At 32.9% G+C, this 27,888-nt stretch overlaps 2 protein-coding genes across 2 annotated transcripts in view; one reads left to right on the forward strand and one right to left on the reverse strand.

Annotated features, from left to right (window-relative positions):
• LOC119616054 overlaps positions 1-13,783 on the reverse strand; it is a 181,287-nt gene extending 167,504 nt beyond the window's left edge. Inside the window, exons 1-2 of the mRNA XM_037972201.1 lie at positions 11,819-13,783; positions 11,540-11,754 (exon numbers count right to left, since the gene is read on the reverse strand). Of these exons, the coding sequence (XP_037828129.1) occupies positions 12,192-13,403 (1,212 nt within the window). The 5' untranslated portion in view covers positions 13,404-13,783 and the 3' untranslated portion in view covers positions 11,540-11,754; positions 11,819-12,191. The remainder of the gene's footprint in view (positions 1-11,539; positions 11,755-11,818) is intronic.
• Positions 1-27,888, forward strand: part of LOC119616053 (unconventional myosin-VIIa-like) — a gene marked incomplete at its 3' end in the record, with an annotated part of 359,052 nt that overhangs the window by 194 nt on the left and 330,970 nt on the right. Inside the window, exon 2 of the mRNA XM_037972200.1 lies at positions 385-495. The remainder of the gene's footprint in view (positions 1-384; positions 496-27,888) is intronic.

The following is a 27,888-nucleotide window of genomic DNA, read 5'->3' on the forward strand; positions in this document are numbered from 1 at the left end:
TAAGGATTCAAATTTATGTTAAATCTGTGAAGTATTTACATTAATATATGTATATATGAATGTACGTAAATTTTGTGTAAATTGACTAGTATCGTGATACCCATTTAAATTCAGTAATTTAGCAACTGCTAATGATACACAATTTTAAATTTAAATGCATAAATTAACACACCTTTTTGTGGACTGTTTGAATATACCCAATATAAAGACATATTCCTAAATATTTGTGTTATATTTCGGCGCATGTTTGACCTATTAATTTGCAGATTTGTCTTGTGGATTTAATCAATCTATTTAAGCTATATTTAGCTTTTATAAAGTTATATTTGGATATCCATTGAAATAGTGAATAATCTGATGACTAATAGGTATTACTTAAAATAGGTATCTTAAAGCGTACAATATTGTGGAATGTGTTGCTGATATTGTCTTCTAACTCTGGCCAAGACACATATTATTTCGTTAAAGGATATTAAAAATACAGTAGCTTATTCGGTAAGTTTTATGTTGATGTACCACACCCTTAAATAAATATGGAACTTTAAAAAATATATTCATTTTATATGTATGTATATAAATATATATATAGGTTTTAAGGTTTTAAGCTTCAAATTAAAGATATTTCCTTACAAATTACAAGATTTTCAAATTAAATTAAATTATGTTCAAAAATTTCAATAAAAATTTTTTCATTTAAAATTCATTCTTTTTCTTTTTGAATTATTTTTCAATTTATTCATTTTAAATGAACTTTTTCTAGAATTTAATGTAGAAACTTTCAAAATTATATTTAGTTTTTATTTGTGAATACGTTTCTATTATGTTAATATTCCGACCTGAAAGGAACACTAAGCCCTGAAATCGTTTAGTAAGTACATACAGAATCCCTCATCACTGGAGCTTTTTTAATTTTTGATAATGCTAAAAAGAAAGAATTACAAATTTACACCATAGATATACTGAAAAAGACCTATAGAAACAATGATTTAAACACAGACTTTGCCTTTAATTGGCATCAATCCAATTTTTCCAAGATTTTGTACGAAAATAAAACAAAAAGTTTTCAAATTTTATGAGATGTAACATCGTAGAAGGTTTGCAGGTTTTTTTATATTAAAGATAAAGTGCACGTATGACGGTTTACTCGTTAGAATATTTCAAAGATGTATGAAATCAGCATTAGATTCTAGCGTTGTTAAAAATGGTATTTTTACAACCTGTAACAATCATGAAAAAAAGCTTTCACACATAGAAAAGTTAATATGCATGTGAAACTAGATTCCATTTTTAGTAATTCTATGTACTCCGATTTTTATAATCAAGTCTTAAAGGAATTACAATTTCAAACGAGTATTTTTTATATGCATATACCTCTATGTGTTGTATGATGTTATAATTAAAGTGGTATTAGACGACATGAATTTTACATATGGACATTTCCACCGAAAAGTCCACCGTGGCTCAAAAACTTAAAATTATCAAAAATAATATTTCAACTTCTATTATTATAGAAAAAGATTCAAATTTTATTAAATTAAAGACCCCAAAGCTTTTCTTAACCACTATGATGAGAAATCAGAATTAAACGTTACAATAATATTTCAGGCATATTTTTGCACCTTTAGTAGCATTTGCTTTTAATAGTTTTTATTATTTTAAAGGCTAATATTTAAATGGACTTTTATCGGAAAATATTTGTTGGAATAATAGTTATCTTAAAACATACAAATATAAAAAGATAAAGATCCTTAAAAGGCAAATTTTCGATTTTCTTTCATAGACTTTTAAATGTCACGTTCCTCACGTTGAAACAGGATTTATCCTGATAACTTTTTAGTTGGCATTCAGAAGTATTCAAAACTTTTAATAGAAAAAAAAAAAATAATTCTAAGCGGGGTTATTTTTTATAGAATTTCAAAGTCTGTCACGTCACGTCACATTACATAAATTTTCTCAAGTGCAACCTTCGAATTGTAAAATATTGTTATTTAAAAAGATGTGATATTTATGCAGTTTATTCAATTAGGTGATAGTTATGATTTTTTAGTTGATAAGTGGAAGAAAAAGCATAGAAATTCAACAAATGATATTTTTAAGAAATTTATGGAAAAAGGTGATTTTCGGTATCGGCTTTATATGGGCGTTATGACCGATTATTGTATTATCATCAGAAGGGTCAGTAGTTATACATTTGAAAGTTTTTTGTGTGTTTGTATTATCAGGATGGCGAAATTTTAGTTATATATCCAAGTTTATGGGTATATCAAATGTGGGCTTTGTATGGAAGCTATGACTAATCATGGACCAATTTTTAAAAAAATTAGGATGAACGATTTTGTGTATGTCAAAATTATTTGTGCTAAATTTTATGGTGATATAAGCATTTTTAAAAGTTAATTAATGTTAATTCTTATATTATTCTTATACGGGAGCTATTTTCAACTAAAATGTTATTAAATAGTCGAAATATTTCTCCGATTTCAAAAACTTTCAACAATGTCCGTCCAAAATAAATCTATGGACTAATTAATTTTCAATAATATTGCAAATTTCATCATTGGAAATTTTTGTCACATCACGTCATGTCACGTCACGTCACACATAACGGCTTGTACAAAAAAATCTGAAAACAATTTTTTAGCTCTAAAAACTGAAAAACAATCAATAAATATTCCAAATTACAATAAAAAAGGTTTTAACCAAATAGCCAGGTGAAACTCGCAGATTTTTACATTTTTGTCAAAAAAGAAATAAGCAACTTCTATTTCTGTCACATCACGTTACGCACTTTAACTACTTATATCTTAGGGCCATTAAGATCTTTCAATTTCTTCTTCCGACCAGTTATAGAGCTATTGAAGCCCTATATAAAAATACAAGAATTTTTAAAAAATATATACAGTGAATCAATTAAGTAATTTGCCTATGTAAAATTTTATACATTTTAAGAAAAAACTTTATCTGAACAATTATGTTTAGCAAAATAAAGCAATTTGCTTGTTGTATTTTTTAAAGAATATCTTATATTTTAATTTTCTACCATAAAAAGTAAAATCGTGATATAAATTAACGAGATTTTTGATAAAATGTGAACGTATTGTTAATTTTTAAGGTCAATAAAGTATTTTGCTTTTTTAGGTATTTTGTTCATTTTTTTAATATTGCTGCATTATTTTATAAAATTTAATATTTTTATTACTCCTATATATTAGAATAAAATTTTTTAGATATTTTAGTAGTGGAACGACCAAGTTTGGACATTTCTTAACCGATTTATTATCTTATATACCTATAAGAATTTTTCAATATTTGACTTAACATGAAATCTATCGTTTCTTTGATTTAATTTCGAAAATAATAAGTAATTTTGAATTTGAATTAGGAAATCAATAGATTTGGACCTAGAAAAAAATATTAGTGGGGTATAAATCTATAGATTATAACAAAAATAATCTGGGTTTTTGGTCATTTTGTATTGATAAACAAAAACTACATTGCGGAAACCCCATCTATTTGGGGAGTACTGTGTGAATTTTATTTAGAATTGTATAATATTGATTCTTATTCAATAAAGCTAACACTAAGTACCACCCTAGCCACTCTAAGTATGGGGATATCACCGTATACCATTATAGAACTATTACATGCTAGAATTTTGATATTCTACCTCATATTTTGAATGCATTATTTTATGAATAAAATACAGTAGGCGTAGCTGGATTTGGATAGTTATTCTTGATTTGGGTTCTAACTATATATAAGTGTATGTTTTAGCTGAAAAATATTGCTTTTGTGGATCTTAGGTGATGAGAACCGCCTCTATTTGTAAATAAGTATTAAGTATTTTTCCCGTACCACACGATAATTCACTTTATATTGTTTCCAAGCAACCTAAGGTCTGTTTAGGGGTCTAAATTTAAACATAGTGTTCTTTTAATTTCGTATATGGACTTTGGAGAAGATAAATGAGGACTTCAATGGTTCTTGCTTGGATACAAGTCGCTCTCCTTTGGCAGTTAAAGATTTTTAAAGACAACTCAGTGCGTTTTTTTAAATATTCTTTGTGTTATTTCATCAATTTCTATATTTTATATTTTTTAATGATTGATTAAACATCTCATAATTGAATTTCATTGATCTAAACTAATTTTTTATATTGGAATTGTCCTTTAAACATTTTTAACGCAAATAACTACACAGTTTGACACAATAAGGATATGATTTTTTAAAATTACAATTGAAAAATACTTAACACGTGTCCTTTTAACAATAAAACAATAAATTCCAAAAGCAATTAAAAAATAATTTGAAAAACCCAACGAAATTAACTGGAAATTTCAATATGCAAAATACTTTATTGACGTGCAAATTCTGATGAAAAATAATAAAATGCAATAACAAATGCACTAAAATTTTTATTTTAATATATTTTTCTTGGTTTTCCCATTATACACAATCTCTATTTTCAATTGGAAAACATAAATTTACTTTTTACCTGTTTTTTGAATTTTATTTATGTACAAAAAACAAAATTCTCTTAAAAAAAGGTAGGCAAAAAACTTAGTTGATTCACTGTATGTATATATATTTTTCATCTCTTTAAAACGTACGACCGTCACTTTCGTCACGATGGAAATGCCCATATGTACTGTCAAAATTTCCATCTGTAAAAGTTGTACATATCGTCTGATACATATGAAAAATTGCATATGTATAATACATGTGGAAATACATATGTAATTTTTCGATTAGAGCGTGCTCTATTTTCGTATGACAAACATAAACAAAACAGCTCTTTTGCTTTGAAATAAAATTTTTTAAAAAAAATAAATAAAAGAAAATGAATAAAGAACATGAAAAAGTAAGTATTTTTTAAATTTTAATAAACTAATTTATAATTGAAGGGCTTATGCAGTAACTCGATAAGCCACCCACCATCATAATTCGTTTTTATGTGCTTTTGAGTTGCTAGGAACCATATCTATTGTCCCTAAAAAGATTTTTAGATGTTATGGTAAATTGGCGATATAAGAGTCATGCCCTTCATTTTCATTTTATTTCAACTCTATATGCCACATATATTTTTTACACTTTTTAACAAAGTCCTTTATAATGATGAAGATAAAAGCGGAATTGATAATTTTTTATCTTGTTGTGATATAACAAGGTAAGACAAGTATCATTCTACTAAGAAAAAATTATTTTGGCCAAAATCTCGAGAGATATAATTTTTTGAATTTAAAGTGGCTTACCATGTTACTGCACAAAAATAATTTCATTTATAATTATGTTGCTTACCAAGTTTATGCTGTTTGGAAAATGTTCGATTTTGTTCATAAATTAACTCTCATTTCGCGAAAATATCTTATATAATTTTCAAACTATGTGTATAATAAAGTATATTTAACATACCAAATTACCAAAGACATTGCAGCATATCCAATAATCTTTATAAAACATGTCACAATTATCAGCTTATACAAAAAGCATAATATTATAACGCCTGTTATATAAAGTGCTTATCGAAACCTTTTTTGAACAATGGACTTGAAATTTCTAAAATCCAACATGCATCGAAATTGCTGAATAAACCCAAGATTATCTCAAATTTGTTTATAAAATCGCGTGATTTAATAAAAAAATATTTTATGTAATAATATTTGTTGTATTTTATGTATAAAATATCGCGCGATAATGTTTTGAATATTTATAAATTATTAATAAATAGTAATTATGAAAGATCACCCCTAATTATTATATGGTTTTTTAGGTCCCTTTTTAATTTTTTAATATTCACGTATTTTACAAAATTTAAGAAAGAAAATTAGCCCAAAAGGAAAATATAAAAAAAAAAAAATATATTTTGGGGCCATTTTACCTGGGGCCATAATTCGCAGCTCCTGGGGAATTATTTCATTTTTGTTTTGGGGAGGTTTTTCGTGGAAGTTTTTTAATGACGCCAAAATTTTATCAAAAATTTAGATTTTTTATTCATGCTCAGACAGAAATTGTAAACAACAACAACAAAACACATAACACTATGCAACAAAAATAAATACCTGGGAAGTGATACTATTTTTCTGAAAGGTGGATCAGAGTAGAACATGAATATGTTTTTAAAATTTGCCAAACATCTCCAAAATCTTGAGTTACGGGTAAAAACCCGGTTTTTTCTACCTTTAAGAACTTAACTTAGTTGAATCTGAACCGATTTTAAATTTCATATATAACGTTTAAGTAACCTGGAGAGATATGTGGGAATTTCGTCAGCAAACATATTTCTTATTTTAGTTTTCTGATCATAAATCTGTAACTTTTTATCTGTTAGAGATAAATGGTAAATGGTTGCTTGGTAATATATGTTTGAAATTTAATATTTTTGTTACAACAGTTTGAACAAAAGTTTTGTACCTGTATTTCTTTTCGAATGTAATGAATTAATGAACAATAGATATTATTAACCACTTATATAGAAAAAAGTTTTATCTAAATATATTTTATACATATAAATGAATTGTGAATAAATAAAAGCCTACCATTACCCAGCAAAAACTTATATTGAAAAGTAATGAGTTAAAAGCTTTTTACTACTTATTCAGTAGCATTTTAACTCATTATTTTAACACGGTCATGACATTGTAGGCAAGTACTTACCACGTTCTCTTACAAATCACTATTTATATAAGTACTTATAAATAAGGAGTTAAAATGTTGTTTTGTTTTAAACAAAAAAAAATTGTTCACACAGAATAAGGCAGGGATTCTTGTTGTTTCGTTAGGTATCTTACAACAGCACTACTGACTTATTTTATTGCGTGTCCAATAATGGTTTTCACAGAAAAGCTTTCTGTGTGTGTGTGAAAAACTCAAAATTAAGTACTTACTTATTTGACCATATATAAGTCATTATAAGTATTCTTAAAAGTAATTCAGGCGGTAAGTAGTAGTCACTAATAAGCAAGTGGTTATGTAAGTACCAGCATTACCGAGTTTTTGCTGGGTAAGTATACTTTTTAAAATTTATTTCTCATGGAGATAATTGATATGTTCAGGTTCCTTAAAAAGCTTCAGTATATCGTAATGTATGTTTTTTTTTGATTTTCCTGAGAAGGTAGGGTCAATTATCGACCGATCCTTATAAAATTTTGTAGAGAGATTTTGGCTCGTACAAAACTTGTTTATGTTGAATTTTATAGCTGTACTCGTATTTTTAAGCCAATAATGAACTTTAGAGTTATTTTTTGTTGGAGACCTTATGTGGTGATCCTAGTAAAATTTTGTAGAACGATTTCGTTCATACAAATCTTGTTTTTGTTGAGTTTCATCGCTGTACTCGTAATTTTAAGGCTGTAATTACACATTTTCTTAAGGAGACCTTATATAGAGAAATTTTAACTTGTACGAAACTTGTTTTAGTCGAATTTCGTCGCTGTATTCCTATTTTTAAATCAATTATGATCGTAAAAGTCATTTTATAAAGGGGACTTTTATCGGGGCGGGTAGGATCAATTATGGCGTGATCCTCGTAAAATTTGGTAGAGAGATTTTGCTTCATATAAAACTTGTTTATGTGGAAAATCAATGATATACTGGTATTTCTAAACCAGTTATGGGGCTTATGAGAAAACGTGGACCGAAATTGCATATTTGCATACTATACAAATATTCTCTTGAATTGGCTTTATTTAATTGGACTAAAATACCATAGATATCGATATATAAAATATAATATATATTAAATTTTAAAAATAAATTTGTGGCTTCTAAAGGGTTTTTATTTCCCCTGACTGCAGCCGCAGACCGCTTTATACATAATACATTAAGCTTTCATTTTATCTTAATTTTAATGCGGAGATAAGGGGATCTTAAAACGTATACTTCACCAAAAACTTAATACTTCTTAAATAGAACATTAAATACAAAATATGCAAATATTAAGAGCAGTTTATAATCTTATTATTTAAAGATCATGACTTAATAAATATCTAAACAAAATAGTCTATCTAATATTAATTAAAATATTTTCCGGCAAATGCTATATAATCGAAAATAATGACCTTAAATATGGCTATTTTAAAGCACAAAAATATTGTATTTGAAATCCTTCACATTTGATCCATACTTTAGGATAGTTATGCCAGCTAGATTTCTCCAATATTTTTATATTATATTACATAATGTTAGGTTAGGTTAGGTTAGGTTTTTCAGACTGCTTACTAACACGAGTAAGTCTATACTTGGGTCCTATTCGGTCCCTTTGTAACGTCTGTAAAGAGAAAAGATAAGGGAAAACATTTGGAAGGGGAAGAGTAGTAATAAAGAAAGTAGTGAAGAAACAGATATAGAAAGTAGAATGATGAGTATAGAATAGCGAAGAAGTTAAGACTCTATTACCAGAAAAATCATAGTGTGTATTTAGTTACACACCCACTTCGACAATTTCAAGAATGCTAGTATACACTCAGGTTGAATAGCTGACAGATCAGATAGATCAGAAAAGTGAGACGAACCCAGCGCCTGATGACGGAGCGATTCCAGGGCCGGGCAGTTACACAGAAAATGAGTAATAGTTTCCTCTTCTTCTTCATTTTGACAGCTCCTACAAAAGTCATTATATGGAATACCAATACGTCTAGCGTGGTTTCCAAACTTTGAATGACCTGTAAGAACTGATAACAAAGCGCTCAGATATATTCTGTTTAGCCCTAAAATGTAGGATGTTTTATGAGAATCCATACGACGCCACAGTAACCTAGCGATCGAGCAAGTGTGCTCCTGAGACCATCGCTCCTGAGCTGAATTGAAGCAGTAATCAAGTATTTGCTTCTTGATGACCGCTAAGGGACACCACAGAACTGGTCAATATCCAGTATGGTCATCCTCGTGCCGGCTTTTGCCAGAATGTCAGCAGTATTATTGCCAATTGTTTCCCCGTGTCCTTTGACCCAAATAAGGGTAATTCTTGAATATCTCGCCATCTCGTTTAGAGACGCCCGGCATTCTTGGACAAGTTTTGATGTAGAATACACACCTATCAGGGATTTGATAGCGGCTTGACTGTCGGTATAAATTCTGATATCTCTGTTGGATATCCGATAGTACCTAAGCCAATTTGAAGCCCTTTTTATAGCTGAGATTTCAGCCTGCAAAATAGTACATTCGTCGTTGAGTCGGAAAGAGATTTTCGTCCCGAATTCTTCAATGAATATGCCCCCGCCGACACCTTTAGTTGTTTTTGAGCCATCTGTATATACATTAAAGCTTCCAACACTTTCAGGTGCTAATTCATTATAATCGCAGATTAAACTATACCGGAAGTTCCTCGATATGCACGGTTCCGGAATATGGTAGTCAATAGCTTGATGTAGGTTTGGTACAAGATCTACAATCTTTGCATGACCTCTGGAACCGTAGTTCCATCTATTCGTAATACTTAGTCTGGCTGCAGTATTCATTGCCAGTTGTTTAGCAAGAAGATCCACAGGCAGCCAGTTCAGCATGGCAAACAACGCTTTACTGGGCGTAGTCCTAAGTACACCTGTTATGAGAAGAGCAGATTGTCTCATAACTTTAGTAAGAATGTTTCTGTTAGATATTCTGTCAAGTGCATGCCACCAGACAATTACACCATACATCATTATCGGTTTAATCACCGCCTCATATAGCCAATTCACATTTCCTGGGTTGATACCCCAATGCAGGCCAATAGCCTTTCTACAAACGTATAACGCCGTAATGGCTTTGGAAGATCTGGAGATGATATTCAAGCTCCAAGACAATTTTCTGTCGAGAATAACACCTAAGTATTTTGCGCTATCCGACAGTGTGAGAACCTCACCGTTGAGGCGTGGAAGGGAGAATTGAGGAATTTTGTATTTATTTGTGAACAATACTAGTTCCGTTTTTCCTGGGTTTACGCTGAGACCGCATTTAACACTCCATGAGCTTATTATCTTCAGCGCTTCTTCCAATCTCTGAGACAGAGTCTCAAGATGCGTACCAGTTACCGCTACTGCAACATCGTCAGCGTAGGCAACCGTCTTAAAACCTAGTGAGTCAAGTTTGACCAATAGTTCATTTATTGCCATATTCCAAAGAATAGGGGACAACACCCCTCCTTGAGGAGTGCCCCGGATGGCTTTTTTACAGATTGTTGTATCACCCAGTGAAGATACAATAGTCCGTTCAGATAGCAAGTTCTTTACAAAACTCACAATGGATCGTTCCACACCCATCTGTGAGAGGGATTGACAGATAGGTGAGGATCTGACGTTATTAAAAGCGCCCTCAATATCGAGAAAGGCAACCAGAGTGAAGTTTCCATAGCTCATGTACTTTTCAATGTACCCAACCAGGGAATGTAAAGCCGTCTCAACAGATTTACCTTTCATGTATGCATGTTGAGAGTTTGAGAGTAGAGATTTGTCAATAGATATCCTGACATTGATATCAATTATCCTCTCCAGAGTTTTAAGCAAGAATGACGCCAGACTGATGGGTCTGAAGTCTTTTGCCTTGGTGTGAGATGTCTTTCCCCCTTTTGGGATAAAGATCACGTTACACCTGGTCCACTGTACAGGTATGTAGGACCAGTATAAACAGGCCTTATAAATATTACTTAGCCAGGGAATGATACGATCTAAATTATTTTGTAGATCCGCTGGAATAATGCCATCAGGGCCCGGAGATTTATAGGTGTCAAAACTCCTTATTGCCCAGCGAATGATGTCATCATCTATCATAACATCTTCAGCAGTATTATCTAGTTGAATACCGTGCTGATTATCTGCAATTGATTCACCAGTTGGGATACAACCAGGAAAGTGAGTATTCAAGAGAAGCTCAAGTGTCTCTTGACTACCTGCAGTCCAATTTCCGTCCGCTTTTTGTATATAGCTTGGGACGGAAGGAGATTTAGACAGGATCTTACGAAGACGACTCGTATCTGACGAATTTTCTATAGAACTACAGAATTTTCTCCAGGAGCTACGTTTCGCACTTCGTACCTGATTTTTAAATTCATTAACTTTTGACTTATAAAGAGACCAGTTACCAGATCTCTTTGCCTCGTTAAATAATTTACGACATAACCTTCGAGTTTTCGCAATTTCGGGATCCCACCAAGGGGGTTTGCCCTTAAGCATACCATTTGATAATCTACAAGCCCTTTTTGTGGCTACACTAATAGAGCTTGAGATCCAGCTAACGGCTAAATCAATGTCACTTCTACTCTCTATCGTCGGAGCAGTAGGAAGAATATCAGTCAAGGTCGCTTTATGTACCTCCCAGTTCGTCTTTCTCCTATTGAGAAATGGTTTTATAATCTTTGCCTGAACCACTATTTCGAATTCTATATAGCAGTGATCAGAGAAGGAGCATTCTTTTGAGACCTTCCAACCCTGAACTAGGTCAATATGGTTTGCATTCACAACCGTTATATCCAGTACCTCCTTTCTATTTGCAACTATGAAAGTGGGTTCTGAACCTCTATTTACTACTACTAGGTTATTATCTAATAGAAAATCTAAAAGAGACTCACCTCTTGAGTTAATGTCTGAGCTTCCCCAGACCGTGTGGTGCGCATTTGCATCTGCACCCATGAGAAGCGGAATGTGTCGCCTATCTGCCTCACACACAATTTCCCTCACCAGGCGATTTGGTGGCTGGTCGCCATGGTCGTGTGCCATATAGCTACTTAGAAGCCAGATGTTTGAGTTACCAGACTCCCAAGCAGCCGCAACAGTATCTTCGTCGCTGTAATCAGACAGGATAAAGATGTTTAAATGGCTCTTAGCCAGAATGCAGGATCTTATATTACCTGAACAGTTAGCATGAAGAAGCTTATAGCCTCTAAGCGAGAGTCCACGAACTTTACCATGGTGGGTCCACGGTTCCTGGACCAGGATTAGCTCCTCCCCTCTTTCAGCTAAACGGAGGAGGAGGGCAGCAGATGCTGCTTTGGAGTGGTGAAGGTTAATCTGCAATACCTTCACCATCTCCTAAGTCAGGATCGTAGACGACGGTTACGTCGACATCTTCCGGATCAGTATCCGAAAGGGTGTCGTCGTCCTCCGCCACTTTCAGATCGCCGAGGAGTTCTCCCAATTGACCTGTGGTCGATTGAGAGTTCTCCCCGCCTTCTGAAACAGCGGGATCGTCGATGTTATCATCGTCCTTCTTGGGCGGAACCTCTAGCTTAACCTTCGAGGCAGCGGCGTTGCGTTTGTCGTCACTGCGGTAGGTACGGAGAGGAGTCTGCGAGGAATTTCACATACCGGGACCACGTCCAACATAGCACCTGGCCACACTTCCCCAAGGGACTCAATCGCTAGCTTGAGAAGTAACGCAGAGCGCTCATTCGAACAAGCCAGCAGTTTTATATGACCCTGGAACCAGCCAGCGTCATCATTTTGGGGGGCGGGTCCTGGATTTTCCTTAAGGATTTTCCAGTACACCCCTAGCATTCGTTGACGGATGATCCCCCATTTATCTTGAGAGATGGCCCCGTCACTATTGCTCCTGTCGATAATAGCCCTTACCAGTGGATTTTTGGCAACCTCACTGAAAGGCCTATTAACGACGACAGTTTGCGCCTTCTTTGGACGTTTAGTCGTCGGCTGGATGGTTGACAACGAAGGGGACTCTTCCTCTGATCTTTGCCGTTTAGGCGCCTCAGCAGCAGACTTCGTCACTTCTGCTTTGGCTGGAGGATTTGAGTCCTGTTGTCTAGCCAGGATACTTTTGGCCCATTCAAGAGACGATTTCTCGTCCTTGGACAATACATTGTTGGGCTTGGCGCCATGTCGCTCAACAATGCGCTCGGCGGCGCGCCGATGTGCAAAAGCCCTACGGGAAGGGGTTTTGTGCCGTTGGGAATCTGCTGGTACGCTGGAAGAGCCCGACATCGAGTTCGACGACTTTTCCAGCGTGGGGGGAGGTGCGGATGAGGAACCCGACATCGGGGTCGACGATTCCTCTCTTGCACAAGGTGGCACATGGGAGACATTTTTGTCACCCGAAGGCAGGGAAGAGGCTGACTTTTGATCAGCTAGGGCTGCTCTCGCGGCTGCAGAGGTACTTGCCACAACGGGCAGAGGTACCTCACCGCTTGGGACCTTTCCCACAACTGAAGGTTTGGTGGGAGGGATTGGTTTACAAGCAGCCAGCTTGGGCCGGCTGCTTGCGGGTTTTATTGTTGTTGTTGTTGTTGCTCCAGTAACTTGCGAATTAGACAGGCCCGGTGCTACCACCTGTCTAACTCGGATGCCAGTAACATTCGATTCACCACAGCCCGGTGTCGCCGCTGTGGGAATAGGGTCTCCGGGTATTGTCAAGCCCCGAACCGGATACGAGGGGCATTTTTCTTCTTCAGACATCATTTGGGGGGGGGGGGAGATTTGCATTTTTCACCTACTGCCAGGACACAAAAACTGCCGTCCCTCTGGGATCAAACAGACCATCAAGCCGCCCAATATGGAACAGACGCTTGATGGGTTTCGGACTGCACATTTAAGTGCATGAATCCTTTAAGGATTCAATCGGACTGCTCTATCGATTGCCCTATCTCAGTGATAGGAAAAACAATCGATAGAGCGGGTACTGACAGACCGCCCAATATGGGAAACAGACATCTGTCAGTTGGGAGGGGTAGTTCTTAGTTTCGTGCTCGTCCTATGGCCCGTCTGACAAGGGTGACCCCTTGGAGCCAGCCAGCTTGGGCAGAGCTGACTCCGTCAGCATGGCCCATAGGATTCATTGCACTTAAGCCTTCACATCGCGACAAGATGACTACCTTTCGTGAAGGAATGTCTTAGCTTTACTATAAAAAAAATATGTCAATATTTAACATTTTATAAAAAGTATTTATGATCAGCTTCTATTCTACCATTTCCTACTGTGCGTTGTCCAAGTTTGGAGATGTTTTTTGAAAGTATTTTATATAGGAACCGTACTATTTATTAATTAATTAGAAACCCATGTCTATTCATGAGAAAAACGCAAATTTGTTTTTAAAATCAATGACGACGTTATTGATCTGTTTCTAAATACAAAACTTGTTCAACACTGGTTTTCCGAAATTTTTATTTAATGGGGAATGGGCTAAAAATGGGCCGATCCTCATACAATTTGGTGGAAGGATTTAGATTTATATAAAAGTTATTTATGCTGAATTTCATCATGATATTGATGTAATTAAAAGAATTATGGAATTAAAGGCGTTTGCTTAAGGAGGATTTGAATGGGGACTATTGTCAGATATCGGACCTTATCTGACCCTAGTTCCCATTCAAATCAATACAAAAATCGGTATAAATTAGTTTGCTGTAATCTTTAGTGATACTGCTGATTCTTTAGACAATACGGTCTTATTCGACCCTAGTTTCCATTCAAACCCTCCTTCAGAAAATGACTTGAATTCCATAAATCTCCTCTTAATATTAATATCATAAATAACTTTTATATAAACATAAATCCTTCCACTAAATTTTTCGATGCAGCATCCTCCAGAAAATCAGTTTTTGAACATACTTGTATAAAGAAAGAAGTTAGAGTGCTATATTCGGCTGAGCCGAATCTTAAATACCCTCCACCAGCTACTTTTATATTAATACTTTTTTAATTGATCAAATATTTGTAAAAATAAGTTTTCTCATGTCTTAAATAGGAAAACCCCAAGATTTAAACAGCTTAAATCTGTTACAAATGCAAGATTTATTGAACATTACAAACCCCATTTTCTTTAATATTTTTAAAGCACCCTAAGATATGATTTAGCGATATTTAATAATTTGTGTGGAAGATTTGAGGAAATTTAAATTTTCGGGGCAGGACCTAGTATGGGAGATATGACCGATTATGGACCGATCGTAAAAAAATCTTTAAGCAACATTTCTGTATATAAAAGCTGTATTTCAGTCAAATTTTGTATCTATCGCAATTTAGTAATAAGTAATGTGTGTTAAAGAGATTTTCGGAAGGGAAACTTTCATGGGACCGATCGCACCCATATTATAAACCGATCGTGAAAAAATCTTAAAATATAACACTATGCAACACTATTTTTGGGGGGCGAAAAATTCCTTCACAAAATGAAAGTATGCCATTAGTGTATTCAAACCCCCGAAGCATTTTTCGCTGTTAGGTCAAACTTTTACGCCATCGCTAAATGAAAGTTCATAGTGGGTTAACGGGATTTTTAACCTTAATTAATAGAAACTATTAACGAATGGGGTATCATATGAAAGCTCCTTCAAAGTGCCATTGAATAATATGTAAATCAAGAACATCCATTTCAAAATTTTCGCGATTTCCGAATAAAAGCATATTTTTTTGGAAAATGGAAAAAATGGTATTTAAACGGCTAACTAAATGACCAAATTAAAAATTTTTCTGCGAAATGCACTGTTTAATGTGTATAAGTTAAATGCGGAAAGTTTGAATATATTTAAATACTTAAAACATGTTTTTTTGAAAACTTTAAACTATAATATTTTTTTAAAAAAGAAAATTTTTAATTTTTTGCACATTTGGTATAAAAAGGTGGGGGAAAATATTTTAATTTGAAAATAATTGCACGTTTTAGAAATGTCAATGACAAATGTAAAAGTTTGATACCTATATTAAATATTTTTGATATAAATTTTGAGACTGTAAAAGAATTGACAAAAACGCGAATATAAAAAATAATAAAATGCAAGATTCATTTAATCACATAGAAATTAAATAAAACTAGAGTTCGCCCCGCGGCCGAAATTCGACCGGAACCATTGAAGAAAAGATTGCATACTTATGCTGCAAAATAAATCCCTACTTTTATAGTTCAAATGTCTTTAAAAAATATTCCTATTACTATTATCAAAGTGTAAAACTTGCATTGATCAATGCATTCTTTTTAAGTTTAAAATCTAAGTTCTAAAATTATTTATGCAACATACTTTTCAAAAATATTTCGATTTATTATCCTCTACATAAATGTTTATAAAATCTATGCAAAACTAAGTGAGTGAAGATAAATATGCCGAGTTAAATATGTAATGACGTAAAGAGTTACGTCATTACATATTTGCAGATATGTCTCACGTAGTTGAAAAATATGGGTAAAACACAAATTTGACATATTTCCAAATATGTTTTTGTATTTTCCCCGCATTTCTAGCAAAATTATTATTTTTAAAATAATTAAAAACCTCAAATGACAGGAAATTTATCCCCTACCCTTATCTTTAAATGTACATCTTTAAAAATCGTCATGTTTTGACTTTTAACACCCTTTTCATAGTAGTTGAAGAATTATTCGAAAACCTTAAGTTTTTCCTCCATGAAATGCTGCTTTTTCGATTTTTGTCGATTTTTTCAAAATAAAAATTTTACAAAATTTTAACTTTCGTCCCCACCAAAAGGGTTAATGGGGCGAGCCATACCTCAAATTAAAGGGAATCGATCCCTCTACCGTAACATTTAATTACATTGTCAAAAAGTGGAAAATTCGATTTTTGTCGATTTTTTCAAAATTAAAATATTGCAATATTTTAACTTTCGTCCCCACCAAAAGGGTTAATGGGGCGGGTCATACCTCAAATTAAAGGGAATCGATCCCCTTACCGTAACATTTAATCACATTGTCAAAAAGTGGAAAATTTGATTTTTAACGATTTTTTCAAAATTAAAATATTGCAATATTTTAACTTTCGTCCCCACCAAAAGGGTTAATGGGGCGAGTCATACCTCAAATTAAAGGGAATCGATCCCTCTACCGTAACATTTAAGTATATTTTCAAAAAATAATTTTTCCGATTTTTGTCGATTTTTTCAAAATAAAAATTTTACAATATTTTAACTTTCGTCCCCACCAAAAGGGTTAATGGAGCGAGTCATACCTCAAATTAAAGGGAATCAAACCCTGCACCGTAACATTTATGTACATTTTCCAAAAGTGGAAAATTTGATTTTTGTAGATTTTTTCAAAACTAAAATTTTACAAAATTTTAACTTTCGTCCCCACCAAAAGGGTTAATGAGGCGAGTCATACCTCAAATTAAAGGGAATCGATCCCTCTACCGTAACATTTAAGTACATTTTCAAAAAGTGGAAAAATCGATTTTTGACGATTTTTTCAAAATTAAAATTTTACAAAATTTTAACTTTCGTCCCCACAAAAAGGGTTAATGGGGCGAGTCATACCTCAAATTAAAGCGAATCGATCCCTCTACCGTAACATTTATGTAGATTTTCAAAAAGTGGAAAATTAGATTTTTGACGATTTTTTCAAAATTAAAATTTTACAAAATTTTAACTTTCGTCCCCACCAAAAGGGTTAATGGGGCGAGTCATACCTCAAATTAAAGGGAATCAAACCCTGCACCGTAACATTTATGTACATTTTCCAAAAGTGGAAAATTCGATTTTTGTCGATTTTTTTAAAATAAAAATTTTACAAAATTTTAACTTTCGTCCCCACCAAAAGGGTTAATGGGGCGACTCATACCTCAAATTAAAGGGAATCGATCCCTCTACCGTAACATTTAAGTACATTTTTAAAAAGTGGAAAATTAGATTTTTGACGATTTTTTCAAAATAAAAATTTTACAATATTTTAACTTTCGTCCCCACCAAAAGGGTTAATGGGGCGAGTCATACCTCAAATTAAAGGGAATCGATCCCTCTACCGTAACATTTAAGTACATTTTCAAAAAGTGGAAAAATCGATTTTTGACGATTTTTTCAAAATTAAAATTTTACAAAATTTTAACTTTCGTCCCCACAAAAAGGGTTAATGGGGCTAGTCATACCTCAAATTAAAGGGAATCGATCCCTCTACCGTAACATTTAAGTATATTTTCAAAAAGTGGAAAAATCGATTTTTGACGATTTTTTCAAAATTAAAATTTTACAAAATTTTAACTTTCGTCCCCACCAAAAGGGTTAATGGGGCGAGTCATACCTCAAATTAAAGGGAATCGATCCCTCTACCGTAACATTTAAGTATATTTTCAAAAAATAATTTTTCCGATTTTTGTCGATTTTTTCAAAATAAAAATTTTACAATATTTTAACTTTCGTCCTCACCAAAAGGGTTAATGGAGCGAGTCATACCTCAAATTAAAGGGAATCAAACCCTGCACCGTAACATTTATGTACATTTTCCAAAAGTGGAAAATTTGATTTTTGTAGATTTTTTCAAAACTAAAATTTTACAAAATTTTAACTTTCGTCCCCACCAAAAGGGTTAATGAGGCGAGTCATACCTCAAATTAAAGGGAATCGATCCCTCTACCGTAACATTTAAGTACATTTTCAAAAAGTGGAAAAATCGATTTTTGACGATTTTTTCAAAATTAAAATTTTACAAAATTTTAACTTTCGTCCCCACAAAAAGGGTTAATGGGGCGAGTCATACCTCAAATTAAAGCGAATCGATCCCTCTACCGTAACATTTATGTAGATTTTCAAAAAGTGGAAAATTAGATTTTTGACGATTTTTTCAAAATTACAATTTTACAAAATTTTAACTTTCGTCCCCACCAAAAGGGTTAATGGGGCGAGTCATACCTCAAATTAAAGGGAATCAAACCCTGCACCGTAACATTTATGTACATTTTCCAAAAGTGGAAAATTCGATTTTTGTCGATTTTTTTAAAATAAAAATTTTACAAAATTTTAACTTTCGTCCCCACCAAAAGGGTTAATGGGGCGACTCATACCTCAAATTAAAGGGAATCGATCCCTCTACCGTAACATTTAAGTACATTTTTAAAAAGTGGAAAATTAGATTTTTGACGATTTTTTCAAAATAAAAATTTTACAATATTTTAACTTTCGTCCCCACCAAAAGGGTTAATGGGGCGAGTCATACCTCAAATTAAAGGGAATCGATCCCTCTACCGTAACATTTAAGTACATTTTCAAAAAGTGGAAAAATCGATTTTTGACGATTTTTTCAAAATTAAAATTTTACAAAATTTTAACTTTCGTCCCCACAAAAAGGGTTAATGGGGCTAGTCATACCTCAAATTAAAGGGAATCGATCCCTCTACCGTAACATTTAAGTATATTTTCAAAAAGTGGAAAAATCGATTTTTGACGATTTTTTCAAAATTAAAATTTTACAAAATTTTATCTTTCGTCCCCACCAAAAGGGTTAATGGGGCGAGTCATACCTCAAATTAAAGGGAATCGATCCCTCTACCGTAACATTTAAGTATATTTTCAAAAAATAATTTTTCCGATTTTTGTCGATTTTTTCAAAATAAAAATTCTACAATATTTTAACTTTCGTCCTCACCAAAAGGGTTAATGGAGCGAGTCATACCTCAAATTAAAGGGAATCAAACCCTGCACCGTAACATTTATGTACATTTTCCAAAAGTGGAAAATTCGATTTTTGTAGATTTTTTCAAAACTAAAATTTTACAAAATTTTAACTTTCGTCCCCACCAAAAGGGTTAATGAGGCGAGTCATACCTCAAATTAAAGGGAATCGATCCCTCTACCGTAACATTTAAGTACATTTTCAAAAAGTGGAAAAATCGATTTTTGACGATTTTTTCAAAATTAAAATTTTACAAAATTTTAACTTTCGTCCCCACAAAAAGGGTTAATGGGGCGAGTCATACCTCAAATTAAAGGGAATCGATCCCTCTACCGTAACATTTATGTAGATTTTCAAAAAGTGGAAAATTAGATTTTTGACGATTTTTTCAAAATTAAAATTTTACAAAATTTTAACTTTCGTCCCCACCAAAAGGGTTAATGGGGCGAGTCATACCTCAAATTAAAGGGAATCAAACCCTGCACCGTAACATTTATGTACATTTTCCAAAAGTGGAAAATTCGATTTTTGTCGATTTTTTTAAAATAAAAATTTTACAAAGTTTTAACTTTCGTCCCCACCAAAAGGGTTAATGGGGCGACTCATACCTCAAATTAAAGGGAATCGATCCCTCTACCGTAACATTTAAGAAAGTTTTCAAAAAGTGGAAAATTCGATATTCAAATATTTTTTCAAAAAGTTAAATTATTCTATTTTTAAGATGTTTTAAAAAATTTTAATAAAGTCCTGTTTTGAGAAAAATTTTAGATTCTCTCCCGTCGAAAAAGGTAATCGCACGGGTCATAACTCTTCCTAGACACCTAGCTGGTTGGTTGCCTAGTGGTGACCTTAAGTAGTAGATTAAACAATTAGTTCGTTAATGTCTCAAGCTGTAGCTGCTTTGTTTTTGAAATAAAACAATATCGTTTAATTATGATTACATGTTTTATTTCATCTCTATTTAGCTCTTAAGCAGCGGTACACAATGATCTTTATTATGAACATCCTTGGACTCTTCAGCTGCACTAAGTGACAGTTTCAAGAGAGTTTTCTCTTAGTTGATAAATGTTTTTTTTTTAAGTTTCGAAAAAATACTTATAAAAAATGTTCCGCTATGAAGTTGGTATCAGCAGAATATATGTAAGCGTATAAAAAACTTAAAACAAGATTCGGCCATGCCGAATCTTATATACCCACCATCATATCATTCTTACTAATAAACTTTGATATTATCGATCTATGTTGAATAATATGACAATATTAATATGAACATCTTAAATAAGGGTCAATTATAGACAGATTTTTATAAACTTTTGTACATAAATTATGTTCGTAAAATTTCATCGCCTAAGTCGTAATTTTAAGCAACTAATGAGAGTTAAAGTAATTTTAGTTAAGTGGTTATTTATCGATCCATCTTCATTCAAAGTATTGGTCAATTATGTATCGATACTTCTAAAATTTAGAACGATTTTTGTTCATACAAATATTGTTTATGTCGCATTTTTGAGCAAGTAATGAGCTTTAAAATAATTTTCTAATGATGGTCTTAATGGCGGCATAGGGTAAGGGCTCATACAAACATGTTTATGCGAAATTTCATCGCTGTAGTCGTATTTAAGCGTTACAGCTAGTAACGAGCGTTACTGTCACTACTTGAGAGGGATTTAATATGAAGGGTGGAGTCATTTTCTGAAGGGAACTTTATAAGGGGGATAGGGTTAATTAAGGACCGATCCTTATAAAATTTGATAAAGATATTTTGGCTCGCACAAAACTTGTTCAAGTAGAATTTTTGAGTCAATAATAAGCCTTAAAGACATTTTCTGAAGGGGAATTTATATGGGTTCATGTTCCTATCCATATAAAATCTTACAAAGAGATTTAAGTTCTCATTTAACATGTTTGTGTCGAATTTAACAGCTATTGATGCATCTCTTAGCAAGTTATGAGCGATAAAGTTATTTTCTGAAGGGGGCCTGATATGAGGGCTAGGCGAAAACGTGGACCGATATTGCCCACTTTCAATAAGGATCGATCCTTATGAAGTTTGATAGGGAGCTCGCACGAATCTTGTTTATGTAAAATTTTACTGCTTTTTGTGTCAGTAACGAGCGTTAAAGTCTTTGTCTAAAGGAGACCTTATTAGGGGGTTAGGGTCAGTTATGGACCCATCCTCAAAAATTTAAGAAAATGATTTTAGTTACTATAAAACTTTTTATTGTTATATATATGCTTCTTAAGGTAGATATGAGCATTAAAGTAATTTTCTGAAGGGGACTTTATATGGGGGGAAGGGTCAATCATGGATCCTAATAAAATTCTACGAAGCGATTTATGTTCCTATAGAACATATTTGTGCCGAATTTTACCGCTATTGATGCTCCTCTTACCCAGTTAAGAGCGCTAAAGTCATTTTGTGAAGGGGACTTTATATGGGGGGTAGGGTCAATTATGGACCGATCCGTAAAAAATTCTACGAAGAGATTTATGTCCCCATGAAACAAATTTGTGCCGAATTCTACCGTTATTGATGCTTCCGTTAACTAGTTATGGGCGATAAAGTCATTTTCTGAAGGGGACTTTATATGGGGGGTAGGGTCAATTATGGACCGATCCTTATAAAATGCTACGAAGAGATTTATGTCCCTATAAAACATGTTTGTACCGACTTTCACTGCTATTGATGCTTCTCTTAGCCAGTTATGGGTGATAAAGTCATTTTCTGAAGGGGACTTTATATGGGGGCTAGGGTCAATTATGAACCGATCCTTATAAAATGCTACGAAGAGATTTATGTCCCTATAAAACATGCTTGTGCCGAATTGCACCGCTGTTGAAGCTTCTGTTAACCAGTTATGGGTGATAAAGTCATTTTCTGAAGGGGACTTTATAGTGGGTGGGTAGGGTCAATTATGGACCGATCCTTATAAAATTCTACGAAGAGATTTATGTCTCTATAGAACATGTTTGTGCCGAATTACACCGCTATTGATGCTTCTGTTAACAAGTTATGGGCGATAAAGTCATTTTCTGAAGGGGAATTCATATGGGGGTAGGGTCAATTATGGACCGATCCTTATAAAATTCTATATAGAGATTTATGTTCCCATAAAACATATTTGTGCCGAATTTCTCTGCTATTGATGCTTTTCTTAGCCAGTTATGGGCGATAAAGTCATTTTCTGAAGGGGGCCTTATATAGGGCTAGGCAAAATCGTGGTCCGATATTGCCCATTTTCAATACCAAATAAACTGCATCAACTATAAGTATCTCTGCAAAATTTCAGGTCGCTAGCTACTTCCATTTGGACTCTATCGTGTTTTCAAGACAGACGGACAGACGGACGGACATGGCTAGATCGTTTCGAATAAAGCTTAGTACTCCGTTAAAAATTTCACGGGAAATTTTTCAAAACTCGATACAAAAAAAAAAATAAATAAAAATAACTATATTGAATAATGTTCTAAAAACAGAAAATAATTTTTTTTAATAGAAAAATTTTACTTTTTGAAAAAACATTTGAAGGCAACAGTAGGGGTATCGATTTCTTTTAATTTGAGGTATGACTCGACCCTTTAACCCTTTTTGTGGGGACGAAAGTTAAAATTTTGTAAAATTTTTATTTTGAAAAAATCGACAAAAATCGAAAAAATTATTTTTTGAAAATGTACTTAAATGTTACGGTAGAGGGATCGATTCCCTTTAATTTGAGGTATGACTCGCTCCATTAACCCTTTTGGTGGGGACGAAAGTTAAAATATTGTAAAATTTTTATTTTGAAAAAATCGACAAAAATCGAAAAAATTATTTTTTGAAAATATACTTAAATGTTACGGTAGAGGGATCGATTCCCTTTAATTTGAGGTATGACCCGCCCTATTAACCCTTTTTGTGGGGACGAAAGTTAAAACTTTGTAAAATTTTAATTTTGAAAAAATCGTCAAAAATCGATTTTTCCACTTTTTGAAAATGTACTTAAATGTTACTGTAGAGGGATCGATTCCCTTTAATTTGAGGTATGACTCGCTCCATTAACCCTTTTGGTGGGGACGAAAGTTAAAATATTGTAAAATTTTTATTTTGAAAAAATCGTTAAAAATCTAGAGGAGGAATCGTAGAGGAATCGATTCCCTTTAATTTGAGGTATGGCTCGCCTCATTAACCCTTTTGGTGGGGACGAAAGTTAAAATTTTGTAAAATTTTAATTTTGAAAAAATCGTCAAAAATCGATTTTTCCACTTTTTGAAAATGTACTTAAATGTTACGGTAGAGGGATCGATTCCCTTTAATTTGAGGTATGACTCGCCTCATTAACCCTTTTGGTGGGGACGAAAGTTAAAATTTTGTAAAATTTTTATTTTAAAAAAATCTACAAAAATCGAATTTTCCACTTTTGGAAAATGTACATAAATGTTACGGTGCAGGGTTTGATTCCCTTTAATTTGAGGTATGACTCGCTCCATTAACCCTTTTGGTGAGGACGAAAGTTAAAATATTGTAAAATTTTTATTTTGAAAAAATCGACAAAAATCGGAAAAATTATTTTTTGAAAATATACTTAAATGTTACGGTAGAGGGATCGATTCCCTTTAATTTGAGGTATGACCCGCCCTATTAACCCTTTTTGTGGGGACGAAAGTTAAAACTTTGTAAAATTTTAATTTTGAAAAAATCGTCAAAAATCGATTTTTCCACTTTTTGAAAATGTACTTAAATGTTACTGTAGAGGGATCGATTCCCTTTAATTTGAGGTATGACTCGCTCCATTAACCCTTTTGGTGGGGACGAAAGTTAAAATATTGTAAAATTTTTATTTTGAAAAAATCGTCAAAAATCTAGAGGAGGAATCGTAGAGGAATCGATTCCCTTTAATTTGAGGTATGGCTCGCCTCATTAACCCTTTTGGTGGGGACGAAAGTTAAAATTTTGTAAAATTTTAATTTTGAAAAAATCGTCAAAAATCGATTTTTCCACTTTTTGAAAATGTACTTAAATGTTACGGTAGAGGGATCGATTCCCTTTAATTTGAGGTATGACTCGCCTCATTAACCCTTTTGGTGGGGACGAAAGTAAAAATTTTGTAAAATTTTTATTTTAAAAAAATCTACAAAAATCGAATTTTCCACTTTTGGAAAATGTACATAAATGTTACGGTGCAGGGTTTGATTCCCTTTAATTTGAGGTATGACTCGCTCCATTAACCCTTTTGGTGAGGACGAAAGTTAAAATATTGTAAAATTTTTATTTTGAAAAAATCGACAAAAATCGGAAAAATTATTTTTTGAAAATATACTTAAATGTTACGGTAGAGGGATCGATTCCCTTTAATTTGAGGTATGACTAGCCCCATTAACCCTTTTTGTGGGGACGAAAGTTAAAATTTTGTAAAATTTTAATTTTGAAAAAATCGTCAAAAATCGATTTTTCCACTTTTTGAAAATGTACTTAAATGTTACGGTAGAGGGATCGATTCCCTTTAATTTGAGGTATGACCCGCCCTATTAACCCTTTTTGTGGGGACGAAAGTTAAAATCGATTTTTCCACTTTTTGAAAATGTACTTAAATGTTACGGTAGAGGGATCGATTCCCTTTAATTTGAGGTATGACTCGCTCCATTAACCCTTTTGGTGGGGACGAAAGTTAAAATATTGTAAAATTTTTATTTTGAAAAAATCGACAAAAATCGAAAAAATTATTTTTTGAAAATATACTTAAATGTTACGGTAGAGGGATCGATTCCCTTTAATTTGAGGTATGACTCGCTTCATTAACCCTTTTGGTGGGGACGAAAGTTAAAATATTGTAAAATTTTTATTTTGAAAAAATCGTCAAAAATCGAATTTTCCACATTTTAAAAATGTACTTAAATGTTACGGTAGAGGGATCGATTCCCTTTAATTTGAGGTATGAGTCGCCCCATTAACCCTTTTGGTGGGGACGAAAGTTAAAATTTTGTAAAATTTTAATTTTGAAAAAATCGACAAAAATCGAAAAAATTATTGTTTGAAAATGTACTTAAATGTTACGGTAGAGGGATCGATTTCCTTTAATTTGGGGTATTACCCGCCCCATTAACCCTTTTTGTGTGGAGAAAGTTAAAATTTTGTAAAATTTTTATTTTGAAAAAATCTACAAAAATCGAAATTTCAACTTTTTGAAAATATATTTTAAGATTTCGGTAGGGGATTCGATTCCCTTTTATTTGAGCTATGCCCCGTCCGTTTGCAGCATTTCATAGAGGAAAGACTTAAGGTTTTCGAATAATTCTTCAACTACTATGAAAAGGTGTTAAAAGTCAAAACATGGCGTTTTTTAAATATGTGCATTTAAAGATAAGGGTAGGGGATCAATTTCCTGTCATTTAAGGTTTTTAATTTTAAAAATATTAATTTTGCTAGAAATGCGGGGAAAATACAAAAACATATTTGGAAATATGTCAAATTTGTATTTAACCCATATTTTTCAACTACGTGAGACATATTTGCAAATATGTAATGACGTAACTCTTTACGTCATTACATATTTAACTCGGCATATTTATCTTCACTCACTTCACGTTCGCGACAAGTTTTGACTAAACCGCCTGGTTTATCTTTGCGTAAGTCTAGGGCACTGATAATCAGAGCCTCTAAAGCGACGGAATAGATCAACTAGTTTTTGAAGAGAAGATTTGGTAAGACTATGTGGTTGACCCATCTACATACGCGACATAAGAATTTTCTAACTGAAGTTTCTCATAGTCCGGCTATAAATGTTATGGTTTGTAGACAACAGGAAGATTTTGTGAACTTTATGAATGTATACATATCTGTATTTCCTTTACCTTACCAAATACCTCCTTGGACAACAGAACAACACCATATTTGCGGAAAGAAAATAAACACAAACGGATAAGTAGTTTCCATTATTTTTTTGCACATTATTTTAGTTTGCTTTACACCACGAATTATATCTTACATATTTTGACTTTTTAACTTCATGTATGTAGAATAGTTTGAATTCTGGTTATAGTAAAATTTGCCAATTTTTCTTATTTTATTTTTATTTTTTTATTTATATTTTTGGTTTTTAGTTATATTTTCATTTTGTAGTTTTGCTAATAATTTAGTAGAAATGTAATTCACATTTCTACTAAATTATTAAACATTTTTGAAGTTTATACATAGAAGACTAGATCAAAAAGTTTTCAAACATTTGAAGAATAGATCAAAATTGGATACTTTTGGTTTAGTGATCAGAAATTTGTTATTTTATATATCAAGTATTTTATTACAGTTTTCATTACGTTTTTAAATATTTTTGTACGTGGTCATACATGAGTCTGATTTTTATAATTTTTATATATATTTACTTTACAAACATCGGGTAGGCGACGTAAAATGAAATTTCTTCGAATTTTGAAAGTAATGAACTCGAATATCCTAGTAGATACCTAGTATACGGCTACTAGGTAATTATCATAGTTTATTGGAGTATCATCGGTTTACGCGACGCATAAAACAAGATTTGGCTACCAACACATAGCTCCATATACAGAAAGTAGATTTATTGATCGATTGTTAGAAGATAGTAAACAGAGTTAGATATGGTTCCCCCGGTTAAACCGAATACGGTTACCCAATCAACGACAGTTGTTAACACTACTACGACGACTAGTACGCCTACAAACACTATTCCAGCTACGCCTGTGGTTAGAACTACAGCTTTGGATCCAGGTCATTCGACCGGCACAATTGATACTTCAACAGTTACAGATTTTCTCGGTTTTGACGACACCCTACGTAGCAGCAGAGAAATGTCGCACAGTGGGGCAGAATGGAAATTTTTTGGAAATAAATCTGGCATTTCTAAACGGCTGATCCGATCGGGATAAAATTTGGCATGAGCGTAGCCAAGGAGTATTCGAGTTTAAGTTTTGAAGATGAACCCTGCAGATGCCCCAGGGACGGCGCTGTGGCGGCTCAAAGTAGGGTACCTACGACATGTAAAATTTTTAAACTCGTGCCATTTTTTTGTTTTTCACCCAAATACAAAGATTTTTATATTTTTTGAAAGCGCTCGACGAGATCTTGAAAAAACATGCTTGGACATACTACTTATCTCTTAGAATATCCGAGTTATAGGCATTTAAAAATTTAGTGATACAAAATTTACCATACCTTGGTCCGCCTTTTTTTGAATACCGGGCGTAATTTTGGACCAAATGGACTCAATTTTTTTCTTGTTAGTTAGACAACAAAATTTCCAATAATATACAAAAAATTCAGATCAATATCGTTTACAGATCCAAAAATATACGTTTTTTAATTTAAAAATTCAAAAAATTTTAGATTTTTGGCGTTTTTTTGCCAAAAATGTGTCTTAACTCTTTTATTAATAAAATAAAATTTTCTTTAAGAACATATAACAATTTTATAGTTTTCTAAAAGGTATCTTTACGCAGAACGCTTTGGCGTAAAAAACTTGTCCTATTTTTTGAAAATGTTGCCACTGCGTCCTTCCGAATATGACCTATTTTTTATCAAAACTTCAACTTTGGGCGACATGTTCTAAAATCCCAAAGCTGGGATCAGA

The sequence above is a fragment of the Lucilia sericata genome, unplaced genomic scaffold (assembly GCF_015586225.1).
Source record: "Lucilia sericata isolate MDLA Ls3-8-SP2 unplaced genomic scaffold, ASM1558622v1 Contig000054F_arrow, whole genome shotgun sequence".
Classification (NCBI taxonomy): Eukaryota; Metazoa; Arthropoda; class Insecta; order Diptera; family Calliphoridae; genus Lucilia; species Lucilia sericata.